This window comes from Belonocnema kinseyi, chromosome 1 (genome assembly GCF_010883055.1).
Source record: "Belonocnema kinseyi isolate 2016_QV_RU_SX_M_011 chromosome 1, B_treatae_v1, whole genome shotgun sequence".
In the NCBI taxonomy this organism is placed as follows: Eukaryota; Metazoa; Arthropoda; class Insecta; order Hymenoptera; family Cynipidae; genus Belonocnema; species Belonocnema kinseyi.
In genome coordinates this window covers 83,000,005-83,017,536 of record NC_046657.1, presented here as the reverse complement: position 1 = coordinate 83,017,536, position 17,532 = coordinate 83,000,005, and the positions used below count along the sequence as shown (strand labels likewise).

At 22.2% G+C, this 17,532-nt stretch overlaps 1 protein-coding gene across 1 annotated transcript in view; it reads right to left on the bottom strand.

Moving 5' to 3' along the window:
- Window positions 1-17,532, bottom strand: part of LOC117173534 (vacuolar protein sorting-associated protein 41 homolog) — a 50,247-nt gene that overhangs the window by 12,692 nt on the left and 20,023 nt on the right. Inside the window, exons 7-9 of the mRNA XM_033362173.1 lie at window positions 16,211-16,472; window positions 8,825-9,316; window positions 561-897 (exon numbers count right to left, since the gene is read on the bottom strand). Of these exons, the coding sequence (XP_033218064.1) occupies window positions 561-897; window positions 8,825-9,316; window positions 16,211-16,472 (1,091 nt within the window). The remainder of the gene's footprint in view (window positions 1-560; window positions 898-8,824; window positions 9,317-16,210; window positions 16,473-17,532) is intronic.

Below are 17,532 nucleotides of genomic sequence, written 5' to 3'. Positions count from 1 at the left end.
ACCAAGCAGTGGCATTTTTATCCATGAAAGATGAAATTTCTACTAAAAAGGACGAACTTTTAAATAAAAAATAAAAAGGTACAGAAAAAAAAAGTTTGCATCCAAAAAAAGATTTTAGTCTTACTTTTTACACTAAAATATGAATTTAAATCAAAAAGTAAATTCTCTAAGAAGAAAGTTGATTTTTCAACTAAACAGTTGACTTCAGATAACTTTTAAACCGAAAAATATGATTTTTAATCAAAAAGTAAATTATCGACGAAAATTGTTGAATTTCCAACCAAGTATTTGCATTTTTATCTCAGAAGGAAGCAATATTTCTACTAAAAAATGTAAACTTTAAATAAAAAAGACAATTTTGCAAACAAAAAAAAAAGATTTCAGTTCACTAATAAGCAACAAATTATTAATTTTAAACAAAAGGTTAATATTCTACGAAAAGACATAAATTTTAAATAAAAACAGTTTAATTTTCACCCAAAAATGATCTGTTTTTTTTTTCAAGAAAATCGTTAAATTTTCAACGAAAGAATAAAATTGATTAAAGTACGATCCCTTACCAGGCTTGTCTAAAGAATAATTAATCAAATCATTCCACAACTCTTCGTCATCGTGCTCCTGACAGAATGCAATTGCACTTTCCATATCATTCAACTCTCTCGTCATCAGAGCCAGAGCCTCTGACGTATTTCCGATTCTCCCGAGCAAGTACACCATTTCGGGGTAAAATTGCCGCTGACTGCAAATATCGAGAGCTTGTTGAATCGGATAATTGTCGGATCGCCTCAACAGCGGCAGAAGTTTGTCTCTCGAATAATCGGCGTAGAGTCGAACCAATAACCCGTGGTATGTTCCTTTCGAGTCCTTTGTGTCCTTTTTATGCAAGGCGTCCAGATACTGTCCAAAGAAATGTACAATTTTTCATTTGCAAGAGGGAAAAACGAAATCGGACACTATTTTCCACAATTTTCAACAAGATGATTTAATTTTTATCAAAATAACTTAATTCTCCACCCTCGATGGTGAATTCTTAACAAAAAAGTTCATCTAAATTGTCGAACCTTCAAGTCAAAAGACGAATTTTTTTTAAAAAATTTAAATTTCAACCAGAAAATATGAATTTTTAAGCAAAAAGAAATTAATTTTCAACAGAATTGTGAAATTTTCAAACCAAGTAATTTTATTTACAACCAAAGAGATGATTCGAAATTAAAATGATAAATATTTAACTGGAATATTTGAATTTTTAATCGAAAAGAAGAATTTTTTAAACAAGAGGATTAACTTGCAAAGAAAAAGATAATCTTCTACAAAAAAAAGAAAGATTTTTAACAATATATATGTGGATTTTCAACGAAATAGTTGAATATTTAATATTTTTAAAATAACCAATTTTGATCCAAATTGTTCAACTTTCAACCAAAAAGATTAATTTTCACGAAAAAAAGTGATAAAATTTTCATCAAAAAAAGATTCTATTGACTTTTCATTATAAAAATATGAGTTTTAAACAAACATTAAATTAAAAAGTTTTTTTCAATTTGAATTTCCCGCCACGCATGCGTTGTTTAGCCTAAGCGCAGCAGATCAAATAAGGAATGCGCAGTAGACTTCTATAGCACTCAAGAATGCGCAGTAGACTTTCGTGGGCGTTTAACTATGCGCAGTATGTTTCTACCGCATTTATGAATGCGCGATAGGCATATATGTTATTTATAAATGCGCAGTAGATTTCTCTAGGACGTATGACTGCGCAGAAAATTTCTGTGACACATGTGACTTCACGACATACAAATTTTACGAGATTTACAGCTACGTGCTACTTAGATCGACTAAAAAAAGCCTTTGAAAATATTTAAATAATGCGCAGTATGTCTCCATGGCATTTATGAATGCGCACTAGATATATATGATATTTATAAATGGTTGAATTTTCTAGCAAAAAGTTTGACTTTCCAACAAAACATTTAAATTTTCAACCAAAAAGCATGAGGTTGTAAAAAATGATTGAATGTTCAACCAAACAGTTGCATTTTTATCCGTGAAAAATGCGATTTACACTGAAACAGATGAATTTTTGAAGAGACTAATTTTCAAAAAATTGTCGAATTCTGATCCAAAAAAGATTCGTTTGACTTTTCAATATCAAAATATGAGTTTTTAACAAGAAGTCAATTTTCTACGAAAATACTGGAATTTTCAACCCAGCAAAACAAATTTTTAACAAAACATTTGAATTTCCAAACAAAAACGATAACTTTTTAATGAAATTATTAAATTTTAAACCAAACAGTTGCATTTTCTCTCAAAGAAGGTTGCAATTTTTACTAGAATAGATACATTTTTAAATTAAAAAGGCAAGTTTAAAAAAAGAGTTGAATTTTCATTTTAAAAAGATTTTATTCAAATTATCAACACTAAAATGTTAATTTTAGATAAAAATTTAATTTTTCTTACGAAAATAATTGAACTTTCAACCCAAAAAGACGAATTAAAAAAAAGCAGATTCAGTTTTCTTGAGTTGGAAAAATATCTCTTTTGGTCAACAATTCAAATAATTGGTTAAAAATTGAAGTAATTTTTCAAACAATTATTATTCTTATTGAAGATTGATGATTCTAGTTGAAAATTCATATCTTGGATTGAAAATTTAACTATTGCGTTGAAAATTATTTTTCTTTTGGTTGAAAATAAAGATTTTTTTAACTGAAAATTTAACTATTTCATTTTTCGATGAAAATACACTTCTTTAGATTGAAAATTCAACTATTTATTCTAAAATTAGATTTTTTTGTTGAAAAATATTTTGTTCGACTAAAAATTTTAATAGTTCATTTCGCGTCGCCAATTAATCTGTTTCAGTTGAAAATTAAAGTATTCGGTTAAAAATTAATTTTATTTTTGGTTAAAAATTGATATTGTTTATTAAAAAATTGAATTATTTTATAAAAAATTCAAATACTTGATTGAAAATGTAATTATTTGGTTAAAAACTTATTTATTTGGTTAAAAATTAGTTTTTTTTCTGCGTTGGAAATATATCTGTTTATGTCGAAAATTCAAATAATTAGTTGAAAATTGAACTACTTTAAAAAATATTTTTCTAATTTAAGGTTGATCATTCTAGTTGAAAATTCATATCTTTGGTCAAAAATGTAACTAGTGTGTTAAAAATATTTCATTGAAAACTCGTTGTTTTTTTATTGAAAATTATTTTCTTTAACTGGAAATTTTTATATTTCATTTATTGTCAAAAATTAATCGTTTCTGGTTGGAAATTAAACTAATTGATTAAAAATTAATTTTTTCTCGAGTCGAAAATGGATCTTTTTAAATTGAAAATTCAATTATTTGATCAAAAATTCAAATAATTGACTGAAAATGAAACTACTTTTGTCAAAAATTTATCTCTTTTAGTGTAAAATACATCATTAAAAATGTAACTACTTTTTCAGAAATGCATTTTTCTATTTGAAAATTAATTATTTTAGTAGAAACTGAATAACATTCGTTAAAAATTGAAATATTGTGTTGGAAATTCGCTTTTTTTTAAATAAAATTCTTTAACTGAAATTTTTAAATTGCATTTTACGTCAACAGTTCATCTTTTTTTAGATGAAAATTAAACTATTGAGTGAAAAATTAATTAATCATGTTATAAATTAATTTTTCTAATTGAAAATTGATCTCTTTTAGTTTGAAAATTAAATTATTTGATCAAAAAGTAGAATAATTGATTTTTTAATTTAACTACTTCATTAAAAATTTTAATATTGTGTTCGAAATTCGTTTTTTTTTATAAAAATAAAATTCTTTAACCAAAAATTTTACAATTCAACTATTTCATTGATTTTTTTTTGTTTGGAAATTATTTTCTTTAACTGAAATTTTTATATAGCATCTTACGCCGACGGTTAATCTTTTTTTAGATGAAAATTAAAATAATTGGTAAAAAATTAATTAATTATGTTATAAATTAATTTTTTTATTGAAATCTATCTATTTTCGTTGAAAATTAAATTACTTGATCAAAAACTCGAATATTTGATTTTTTTAAATTGAACTACTTCGTTAAAAATTTAAATTTTGTGTTGGAAATTCGTTTTTTTTTTTGCTGAAAACAAAATTCTTTAACTGAAAATTTTACAATTAAAAATTAAAACTGTAACTACTTTTCCGAAAATCAATTTTTATTCTTGAAAATTAATACGCTTGGTTAAAAATTTAACTATTATGTTGAAAATTCGTCTTTTTTTTCTTTGTTTGAAGATTCACCACTTTAGTTAAAAATCGAACTCCTTGTTGAAAATCCTTTTATTTAACTGAAAATTTTAATATTTCATTTTTCGTCAAAAAATAATCTCTTTTAGTTGAAAATTAAACTACTTGGTTCAAAATTTATTTATTTAGTTAAAAATTAGTTTGCTTCTGAGAAGGAAATTTATCTTTTTTGGTCAAAAATTTAAATAATTGGCTTAAAATTGAACTAATTTTTAAAAAATGCATTTTTCTCATTTACGATTCAAGATTTTAGTTAAAAAATCATATATTTGGTTAATAATTTAACTATTGTGCTGAAAATTCGTTTTCATTTAGTAGAAAATAAAATTTTTTTAACTGAAAATTTAACCATTCCATTTTTCACTGAAAATAAATTTCTTTAGTTTGAGAATTAAAATATTTCATTGAAAACTCCTTGTTTTTTTATTGAAAATTATTTTCTTTTACTGGAAATTTAAAGTTTTAATTTATTGTCAAAAATTAATCGTTTTTATTTGGAAATTAAACTAATTGGTTAAAAATTAATATATTTTCTTTAAAATTAATTTTTTCCCGGTTGAAAATTGATCTTTTTTAGTTGAAAATTCAATTATTTGATCAAAAATTCAAATAATTTATTGAAAATGAAAGTACTTTGTTAAACTTTCCTTTTTCTGATTAAAAATTCATAATTTTATTTGAAAATCCATATCATCAGTTACCAATTTAACTATTGTGTTCAAAACTATTTCAATTAACTGAAAATGTAAATATTTAATTTTTCGTCAAAAATTTTTCTCTTTTAGTGGAAAATTAAACTACTTGGTTAAAAACTTATTTATTTTCTTAAAAATGAATTTTTTTCTGAGCCTGAAATTTATCTGCTTTTGTCAAAATTTTAAATACGTGATTAAAAACGTAACTACTTTTTCAAAAATTCATTTTTCTGTTTGAAAATTAAACATTTTAGTAGGAAATGAATATCACTTGTGAAAAATTTAAATATTGTGTTGGAAATTCGTTTTCTTTTTTGAAAATAAAATTCTTTAACTGAAATTTTTATATTTCATTTTACGTCGACAGTTAATCTTTTTTAGATGAAAATCAAACTATCTATTTAAAAATTAATTAATTACGTTATAAATTAATTTTTTTCTGGATTGAAAACTGATCTTTTTCAGTTGAAAATTAAACTATTTGATCAAAAATTCAAATACTTGATGTTTTAATTCAACTACTTCGTTGAAAATTAATTTATTTGCTTGGAGATTCATCATTAGTTTAAAATCGAACTATTTCATTCAAAATTATTTTATTTAACTGAAAATGTAAATATTCTATTTTTTGTCAAAAATTGATCTCTTTTAATTGAATATTAAACTATTTGGCTCAAAGCTTCTTTATTTGGTTCAAAATAATTTTTTTTTCTGAGTTTTAAATTTATCTGCTTTCGTCAAAAATGAAAATACTTGATTAAAAATTAAAAAATCTGATATTAAAATTTTAATATTCCTTTATTCATCGAAAATTAATTTTTTAAGTTGAAAATTAAACTATTTGGCTAGGAATTAATTCATTTAGTTAAAAATTAATTTTTTTCTGCGATGGAAATTCATCACATTAGTTGAAAATCGAACTGTATTGTTAAAAATTATTTTATTCAACAGAAAATTGTATTATTTCATTTTTCCTCCAAAATTGATCTTGTTCAAAATTAAATTTTTCTGGGCTGAGAATTGATCTTTTTTTAGTTGAAAATTAAATTATTTGATCAAAAATTCAAATACTTGATTTTTAGATGAATATACATTTTTTAGATTAATAATTCCACTATTTTATTGAAATTCTTTTTTTATTTGTTTAAATAATCTTCTTCAGTTGAAAATTAAACTATTAAAAATTTTTTAAATTAACTAAAAATTTAACTATTTTATTTTCGGTTGAAAACTAATTTCTTTTTAGTTGAAAATTAAACTATTTGGTTAAAAATTCATTTATATTGTTAAAAATGCAACATGTTTGTTAAAAATTAAGGTGAAAATTTTGTGAAAAATTCCAATACTTGGTTGAAAATTTAACTAAATAAAAAAAGAATAATTTTTCTAATTAAAGATTGATAATTTTCGTTAAAAATTTATATCTTTGGTGAAAAATGTAACTATTGTGTTGAAAATTCCTTTTTTAAAATATTTTTTAACTTAAAATTTAATTAGTTCATTTTTTGATGAAAATAAATTTCCTTAGATTGAGAATTCAACTTTTTCATTAAAAATTCTTTTTTTTTTTGTTGAAAATAAAATTGTTTTTATACTGATAATTCAACTTCCATTTTTGGATGAATATAAATTTTTTAGATTAATAAATCAACTATTTTATTGAAAATTCTTTTTTTAAGATTCTTTTCTTAAGGTGAAACATTTCATTAATTAATTTTTCGTCATAAATTAATCTTTTTCAGTTTAAAATTAAACTATTAAAATTTTTTCAATTAGCTAAAAATGTAACTATTTTATTTTTCGGTTGAAAACTCACATTTTTTAGTTAAAAATTAAACTATTTAGTTAAAAATTAGTTTATATTGTTAAAAATTATTTTTTTTGTAGAAATTTATTTTGTTATTGTTAAAACTGTAACGTGTTTGTTGAAAATTTAACTAATTTTTCAAAAAATTATTTTTCTAATTAAAGACGGATAATTTTAGTTAAAAATGTATGCCTTTGGTTAAAAATTTAACTATTGCGTTAAAAATTATTTTCTTTTGTTTAAAAAAATATATTTTTAACTAAAAATTTAATTTTTTGATTTTTGGATAAAAGTAAATTTCCTTTAGATTGAGAATTCAAATAATTGATTGGAAATTCATTTTTTTTGTTCTTGAAAATAAATGTTTTTAAACTGATAATTCAACTTCCATTTTTGGATGTATATAAATTTTTTAGATTAATAATTCAACTGTTTTATTAAAAATGCTTTTTTTAAAGATTCTTTTCTTCAACTTGAAAATTTCATTACGTAATTTATCGTCAAAAATTAATTTTTTTTCAGTTGCAAATTAAACTATTTATAATTTTTAATTTAATAAAAATTTAACTATTTTATTTTCGGTTGAAAAATAATTTTTTTATTTGAAAATTAAACTATTTGGTTAAAAATTCATTTATATTGATAAAAATTCTTTTTTTTTTGTAGAAATTGATTTTATTATTGTTAAAAATGCAACATGTTTCTAGAAAAATGAAGGTGAAAATTTGTTGAAAAAATTTAATACTTGGTTGAAAATTTAACTAATTTTTCAAAATTTTATTTTTCTAATTAAAAATTGATTATTTTAGTTGAAAATGTATGTCTTTGCTGAAAAGTTTAACTATTGTGTTGAAAATTCTTTCTTTTTGAAAAGTATTTTTTAACTTAAAATTTAATTATTTAATTTTTGGATGAAAACAAATTTCCTTAGATTGAGAATTAAACTATTTGATTGAAAATTCGTTTTTTTTTGTTGAAAATAAATTTTTTTAAACTGGTATTTCAACTTCCATTTTTGGATGAATATCAATTTTATAGATTAATAATTAAATTATTTTATTGAAAATTCTTTTTTTATTTGTTTGAAGATTCTTTTTCTAATGTGAAACATTTCATTACTTAACTTTTCGTAAAAAATTAATCTTTTTCAGTTGAAACTTAAACTATTAAAAATTTTTTAAATTAACTAATAATGTAACTATTTTATTTTCGGTTGAAAACTAATCTTTTTTAGTTGAAAATTAAACTATTTGGTTAAAAATTGTTTTTTAATGTAGAAATTTATTTTGTTATTGTTAAAAATGCAAAATTTCTTTTTAATTGAAGTGAAAATTTAAAAAAAAATTCCAATACTTCATTGAAAATTTAACTAATTTTCAAAAAAATAATTTTTCTAATTAAAGATTGATCATTTTCGTTAAAAATTTATATCTTTGGTTAAAAATTCAGTTGAAACTATTAAAAATTTTTAAATCAACTAAAAATGTAACTATTTTATTTTCGGTTGAAAACTAATTTGTTTTAGTTGAAAATTAAACTATTTGGTTAGAAATTAATTTTAATTTTTAAAAATTCTTTTTTTTTGAAGAAATTTATTTTGTTATTGTTAAAAATGCAAGATGTTTGTTGAGGGTTCGTCTAATTTATTACAAAATTGTCTTTATGGTAAATTGTTTAAATTTAAAAAAAGATTCAAAATCATCGCGTAAAATCAATTAATGTTCAATTTGCAATACTAGAACAAGAGTTAAATTTCAAAAATAATTTATTAATCTATATTTACAGTAGATCAGCTAAACCTGCTTTATATCCAAAAATTTCAATTCCAAACGCTTTCAATTTTTAATCGTTTAACTCTTCTTCGAAATTAAAAAAAAAATGCACATTGGATAAATTTTCCCTCTCAATAAATAAATACAAAATAAATTGAATTAAATTCAACTCGATAGATTTTTCTTCCAAAAATTGATAAAATTCCCGGCCGATCACTATCGAAATAATTAAATTTTGAAAAAGTAATTTAAAGCCTGTGTGTATTTACCATATAAAGATACCGATGATTATTCTGCAACTTCTGAACGACAATGTCCGAGGGAACTCTCTCTTTTTCCAAAAAAAATTGAATCGCCCTTTCGGAATCAAGATCCATCAATCCCTCGATCATATCGTAGACGGAATTGTAGAGCTGATGCTTCTGGATGAGCTGAAAGACGTCCTTGTGTCTTAATTTTAAATACATCGCTAGAGCCTTGTCATATTTTCCACCGTGGCTGTATAAAATCGCAAGTGCTTCCAGAAGAACATTCTGTCTTTGATTGTGAACGAGAAGATGTTCGAGAACTCCGTTAACTACTGCCGTCACGGTATAGAGAGTGGGCGACCATTCTTTGACTAATTGCAAAAAACCGTCGGGATCCATTTTTAAATATTCGTAGAGGACCATCTCGTAAATTAGAGGATCCAGAGTCACGTCTCCTCGGGGAAGATAAGCGGAGATCGATCGGAGTTGATGGACTCGAGCGAATTTGTAAACCTGAAATTGGACAACAAAAATAAACCTGCCTCAAAATAAAATTACTTGAGGTAATCTTTAGTTACCAGAAATGTTTTTTAATTTTGTAATACTTTTAACAAGCCTCCTGTCACCGAGAGTTAAAAGTCGTCCGTGTTTTGACAGTTAGATGACTTTTTTTTAATACTCTTTCCTGGTTTTATTTTATTTTTTTAAAAATCAGCTTTTTAATAATTACGAATGATTTGACTAGAAATGATTTATATTTTATTTTTTTTAAATATTAAGTTTTGAACATTTTCAAACTGTGGGGTAAGAGAATAGACATTTTTTCGTAATTTTTCAGAATTTACAAATTTTTTAGGTAAATTGAATTTTGTCAGGCTGCCAGGGTTGAATATAAATTATTTTCTAGCTCATATTCAGGAATTTTTGAAGAGACTAATTTTCAAAAAATTGTCGAATTCTGATCCAAAAAAGATTTGTTTGACTTTTCAATGTCAAAATATGAGTTTTTAACAAGAAGTCAATTTTCTACGAAAATACTGGAATTTTCAACCCAGCAAAACAAATTTTTAACAAAACATTTGAATTTCCAAACAAAAACGATAACTTTTTAATGAAATTATTAAATTTTAAACCAAACAGTTGGTATACAAATTTAAAATTTTCAAATGTATTAATTTATTTCAAATAAAAAAAGGCCTTTTCTACTTTAAAAGATAACTCTTTAACAAAATAATGAAATTTTCAACAAAATAATTGAATTTTTAATACAATAGTTGAATATTCAACCTGAAAAGACAAATTACCAACAAAAGAGTATCATAATTTATATTTAAATTAAAGAAAACAGACGAATATCCAACAAATAAAAGTTTTTATAAATTATTGAACCTTCAAATCAGAAGACAAATTTTCTTTATAAAAATTCAATTTTCAAACAAAAAATATGAATGTTCAACAAAAAATTAATTTTCCACTTAATTGATGTATTTTTACACAAAAAGAAGGAAATTTCAAACTAACAAATTATTTTTTTACAAAAAACAACGCGAATTTTTAACTAAAAAATATCAATCTTAAAAAATGGAAAAGTTACATTTACAAAAAATGAAATTTCTTCTAAACAGAGGAAGTTTTAAATCAAAAAGATAAATTTTCAAAAAAAAAAGTCCTTTGAAAAAGATTGTAGTCGAGTTTTTACGATCAAACAATGCATTTTTTGTTTAAAATTTATATTTTGATGTTGAATGAAGTACTGAAATCTGTTTGGATGAAAATTTAACATTTAAAAGACATTTGTAGTTTTTTTATTAAAAATTCATCTGTTTTAGTACAAATTTCATCTTTATTCGGCAAAAATACAACTATTCGGCAGAGAATTCAACTATTTTGTTAAAAACTGATACTTTTTGGTTGAAAAAATCCGTCTTTTTGAAGTGAAATTCAACTTTTTTCATAAAAACTTATTTTTTTGTTTAAAAATTCATATTTTGACCGTGAAAATTCAACTGAAAATTTTTTTAACAGAAATGTCAACTATTTTTTTGAAAAATAATCTATTTAATTAAAAAATTAATCTTTTTTAATTGAAAATCCATCTGTTTGAGTAGAAATGGTTCATCTTTCTTGGATAAAAATGCAACTATTTTGTTAAAAAATTAACTACTTTTGTTTCAAAATTCGATTATTGAGCAGAAAATGAACCAATTGCTTACAATTTTTATTTTGGTGTTGGAAAGTGAACGGTAATCTTCTTTAGATAAAAATTTAACTGTTTATTAAAAAAAAAATTAATTCATCTGTTTCAGAAGAAATTACATCTTTTTTGTTTGAAAATTAAAATATTTTGTTAAAAAGTCATATTTTTGTTGAAACTTCTGTTTTATTTTGTTGAAAATTGAAATAATTCTTAGAAAATTGACTTATTGTTTAAAATTTGTATTTTGTTGTGGAGAAGAGAGCTGAAATCTTTTTTGGATGAAAATTTAACTATTAAACAAAATTTTTTGAATTAAAAATTCATCTGCTTTAAGAGAAATTTCATATTTCTTATAGATAAAAATGCAACTGTTTTTTGAAAATTAAGCGATTTTTATTAAAAAATCATACTTTTTGTTGAAAATTCTACTGCTAAAAAAAGTTTTTTAATTGAACTTTTTGTGTAAAATTTATTTTTTGTTTAAAATTTATATTTTATTGCTGAAAAGAGAACTGAAATCTTTTCTGGATGAAAATTCAACTACTAAAAAAAGAGAAAAATTTAAAAATTCATCTGTTTTAAGAGATATTTGATCTTTCTTGGATAAGAATTCAGTTGTTTGGTTGAAAATTGAACTATTTTGTTTAAAAGTCATACTTTTTTGTTGAAAATTTAACAGTTTTTTTGTTTTTGAAAATTTATCTATTTTGTAGAAAATTCATTTTTTGTTTAAAATTTATACTTTGGGTTTAAAAAGAGAACTGAAATCTTTTCTGGATAAAAATTCAACATTAAAACAAAATGTGTCGTTTTTTATTAAAAATTCATCTGTTTTATTACAAATTTCACCTTTATTTGATAAAAATAGAACTATTAGGAAGAGAATTATTAATATAATATAATTTTAACATCTGTATAGTCACTCTAAAGACCATTTACAAAAAAAAAGATTTTTGAATATTTCAGACCTGTCAGAAAAATAATTTTTTTTATTTTTTAGGAATTTACAAAATATGATGAAAAATTTGGGAAGTTTGGAAGGAATCAAAAAATATTTGATCAATTTTCGAAAATGTTTGCAAATTTTCAAATATCATTCAAAATTTAAGTAATTACTTTATATAATATTCTAAATTTTCCCAGAAATTTTCAGAAAATTTGTTTATTCTCTTGATAACTTTCCAAATTATTTTAAGGCTCCTAAAGTTTAGTATAGGAAATCGTTTGATATGAAATTATTTAAATTTTTCCGGCATTTTTTATTAATTCTGCTAAATTAAAACAAAATTGCCTTAAAATATTTCAGCTTCTTTGAAAATGTTTGAAATGTTTAAAAATATTTTAAAATAATTTCTTAAAATTAATTTCTCGACATTAAAAATTATTTTAATTTTTCCTAGGTACCTGCAAAAAATGTCTTTTATTTTCGTGAAACTTGACAATATTCTTTTAATTAAATTCTCTAAGAATTTATGAGAATCTCAGAATTTATTTTCGTTAATAGAAAATTGCATTTTTTCGTTAACTGTTCGGTTGAAAATTCAACTTTTTTTTGAAAGCTTGTCTTTTTTATTTTAAAATTTACCTGCTTTAGCAGAAATTTAATCATTTTTGATAAAAATGCCCCTGTTTGGTTAGCTAACTCAGTAACATCAAAAATTGGATTTTTGTAAAAAAAAAATTAATTTCTAGGAAAAAAAATTGAATTTTCAATCCAAAAGGATGAATTTTTAACAAAATTGTTGAATTTTCTACGAAATAGTTGCATTTTTATCCATAAAAGATCAATTTTTTACTAAAACAGAAGAATTTTTAACAAAAAACACATTTTTTTTAGAAGTAGAACTTTAACCCAAAAAATATTCAGTTCATTTTTCAATACCGAAATATAAATTTTTAACAAAAAGTAAATTTTCTACGAAATATCTTCATTTCTAACCAAACAGTTGCATTTTTATCAAAAAAAGATTTAATTTCTGCTAAAGTAGGTAAACTTTAAAATAAAAGAGACAAACTTTTAAAAAAATGTTGAATTTTCAACCGAAAAGTTAACGAAAAAATGCAATTTTCTACTCATTAAAATAAATTTTGAGATTCTCATAAATTCTCAGAGAATTTATTTCTCGGTTATATTCTCGGTAATATTCTCATTCTCATTATCGTTCTCAAAGTAATATAACCGGCTCAGAACTCTAGCCAAGAGAATGAAAAAAAGTTTTTATGATTCATGGGAAATTTTTAAATTATTTTTCTGTAAGGAAATCCAAGAGAAACATCAAAAAAGGTCACAAAACATTTTGAATTATTTCCTAAAATTTTTTTAAAGTGTGTAAAATATTTTAAAACCAAATTCTGCAATTTTGCCATAATACATAATTTTAGAAAAAAATTTGAGTAACTTTAAAGGATATTCAGAAGTTTTGAAAAGATTAAAAAATAATTTAAACTTGTAAAGATTTTTTTAAAGAATTTTGTAAAGTTTTACGAAAGTGAAAGACATTTTTTCAGGGTCCTAGGAAAAATTAAAATAGTTTTTTATTTCGAAAAATTAATTTTAAGAGATTATTTCAAAAGATTATAAAACATTTCAAAAATTTTCAAAGAAGAAGCTGAAAGATTTTAAAGGCGATTTTTTTTTTAATTTTTCAGAATAAATAATAAATAGAGAAAAAAATAGTAAAATTTTTAGAGATTAGAAGGTTTAGAAGGCCTGACAAGATTGGTTAAAGAAAGAATTTTCCTTATACCCGTGTGAAAATTTTAAATAATTTTTTATTTTGAAAAATGAACTTTAAGAGAAGTTAAAAAAAGGTTTTTAAGCATATCTAACGATTTCCTATACTTTCTTAAAAGAGTTTACAAGTTTTAAAAGCAAAACGTTTCAATTTGGTAAGATTAAAAAATAAAAAATCGAGTAAATTCCAGAAATATTTAGTAGAATTGAAGATTTTTAGAAATGCAGATTTTTTTAAGATTTCAAAGCTAAACTTTAGGGGCCTTAATATAATTTGGAAAGTTTTCAAGACATAAACAACATGGATTTATTACAACACTTCGAAAAATAATTTTCGATTAATTTGAGTGTTGCAAAAGATAAAAAAATGTTCGTAAATGGTCTTTAGAGTGACTACACAAATTTAAAAATTATATTAATTCTCTGCCCAATAGTTCTATTTTTACCGCATGAAGATGAAATTTGTACTAAAACAGATTAATTTTTAATAAAAAACGACACACTTTTTTTAATGTTGAATTTTCATCCAGAAACGATTTCAGTTCTCTTTTCAACACCAAAATATAAATTTTAAACAAAAAGTAAATTCCCTACAAAAAGTTCAATCAAAAAGAAATTTTAAACAGAAGAAATTTCCACAAAAAGTTGACTTTTTAACCAAATATTTTAATTTTCAACCAAACAGTTGCATTTTTATCTATAAAAAATAGGAAATTTCTCTTAAAAAAGATGAATTTTTAATTTAAAACATTTGTTTAAATAGTTAAATTTTCACCCAGGAAAGTTTTTAGTTCTCTTTTTAACGCTAAAATATCAATTTTAAACAAAAATTAAAATTTTCAACAACCAAAAAAACAGTAGAATTTTAAACAAAAAATTATGATTTTTTAATCAAATAGTTGAATTTTTACTCAAACAGTTGAAGTTTCAATAAAAAAGTATGACTTCAACAAAATTGTTTAATTTGCTTCCAAAAAAGAAATCAGGTGAATTTTAAAATCGAAAAGACAAACTTTAAAAAACTATTTGAGTTTTCAACCGAAAAGTTGCATTTTTCTTCAAGAAAGATGACATTTCTTCTAAAACAGATAAATTAAAAAAAAAACTTTAAAATAAATAGTTAATTTTATGTTCAATAGTCAAATTTTTAAACGAAAAGAATTTTTTTAAAAGAAAATTGTTAAATTTTCAACCAAATAATAAAAGTTACAACTGAAAAGATGTAGGATGTAATTCTTTATTTTGCAAAATTTATTTGAAAAGGATATTTAACAAGATTTCAAAACATTTCAAAAGATTTCAAAAATTCTCAAAAAAGAATCTGGAAGATTGTTAGATGTTTTAAATAATTTTTCAGAGGTTTTTTTTTTCAAATTTTTAGGAAGAATTCGTATTATTTGGAAATATATTTTGAAGTTTTTAAAAATTTTCAAAATTAATTTAATATTTGAAAAGATGTGGAAAGTTTTAAGATAATACAAAAATTTGCTTAGCATAGACTGGTAATATTTAAAGAAATTATTTTTTTTATTAGTTAATTTTACGAAAGTATTCAAAAAGGTTTAAAAATATTACGAAAAATTTCCAGAATTATCACAACCGAGTCCGAAAGATTTCAAAACCATTTTAGAAATAATTGGAGATATTTGAAAAAATATTTTAGAATTTTATAAGTTTTGAAGAAAATAAAAATAATTTCAAAGTTTCAGAAGTTTTGAAAATAAACCAAAATGATTAAGAATAATTTTTTTTTTAATTTTACAAAAATGTAGATTTTTCAAGACTTTAATATCAAATTTGTGATCGTTTCTCAAGATGCCAAGATATTTAAATTGATTTTTTATTTTGATAAATTTATATTAAGGGAATATTTAAAAATCTTTCTAAACAATTTCAGAAAAGAATGCCAAATTTTTTAAAGCAAAATTTTATTTAAAAATGCAAATAATTTAAAAAGATATTTAGAAATTTTCGAAAATTGGCAAAAATAATTTGAAATTTGATAATCTATATGTGAGTTTCCATCTTGAAAAATTTATTTGAAGAGAATATGTAACAAGTTTTAAAAACATCACAAAATATTTCCGAAGTTTTGAAAAGATACAAAAATAATTTTAAACCTAAAATGATTTCCAAAAAATTTTATTTAAATTTAAATTTCGAAAGAATTGGATCAAAAAAATACAAAAATTTTCTTAAGATTAGCCGGAAATTTAAAAATATGTTTTTACTTTGCAAAACTCATTTTAAAGCTATATTTTTAAATATTTAAATTAATTAATTAATTTACCTAAAATTTCGTAAAATTCTATAAAATAAAAATAAATTTTCATAAATTTCCTAAATACTATTTCGACATATCTGAAATCTTCAAAAATATTTCAGAATTTTTCAGATAGACTTCTGAAAATGTTTTAATAACGTTTTAATTATTTTTTCATATTCTTATGATTTAAAAAATTAAAAAAATAGATACCTCTTCTTCCCAGAGCTTTTTGTTCTGTCCCAAAATCGTCAGACAGAGTTTCCCAGCTTTTTCGTATTTTTCCTCGGCTAATAAATGATCCAGATAAACGCGACCAACGTCAGTTTTCGTGTGTTTGCAATCTTTTCCGCCGTTTATAGTCACGGCTTCCAAGGCTTTTTCGAATTTTCCGTGATCGAGAAGCCACTGAATTCTATCGTCAGCGTCATATAAACTCGCTACGACTAAATCCTTCGGACTCACTATAAAAAATCTGAAAAAAATACTCAAATCGTTAAAAACGGGGTTAACAGTGCAAAAAAAAGCTCAAAAAAGAGTTAACAGTGTCATTTTTCACTTCCAATTAAAATTATTATTCAAACACATGGGGATAATACAAATTTAATTTATTTTAATTCTACAAATAAGTTTTTTGCGTATATTTATCTCAAGAAATATTTTCTAACAAATTAAATTTCTGATAATTAATAAGTACTAAATAAAAAATGACTATTTAATTTATTTTCAAAAGATTGGAATCTTAAAAACAATTGTATCGAATTAGAAATTTTTTCTAATTTTTTTATAACAACTTTAATGAATTATTTGAAAACTATTATTGAAAATTCACGTCACCCATGATTCGCATTAAAAAAGGTTTAATTGCATATTTTCGATAACATTTTTACTGTATGTATTTCGCAGAAATAAAAATTTTTTCTTATAGTGCAACACTCTTTTGTGAATTATTTTCAAAATCAATAAAAAAGATTGCAATCTTTGAAAACAATTGTAATGAATTTAAACTATTTGCAAATTTTTTGATAACACTTTTAATACACTATTTTATTAATATTATTGAAAACGCATGTTATCAATAATTTGCTTTTAAAAAAATCGCTTAATTGCATATTTTTACGCATTTTTCGTTATCTTTTTTTTGTATAAACTATACTTTAGTATTAAAAACTCAACTGCACTTTTTTTGACGAAAATTCAAGTAATTTTGTTAAATTTGTCTGTTTAATTTAAAGATTGATTTATTCCACTAGAAATTGCATCTTTTTTGGACAAAAATGCAATTTTTTTCTTGAAAATTCAACTATATTCATGTAAAATTGATTTCTTGTTAAAAACTCGTATTTTGATATTTAAAAGTCAAACTAAAATCTTCTTTGGGTGAAAATTCAATTTTTTTGCATTTTAATCAAAAAATTGTTCTATTTTAGTAGAAATTGAATCGTTATTGAAAATTCGTGTTTGATGGTTGGAAATTTTAATATATTTGCGCAGAAAATTTACTTTTTATATAAACTACAAACCTTAGAATTAAA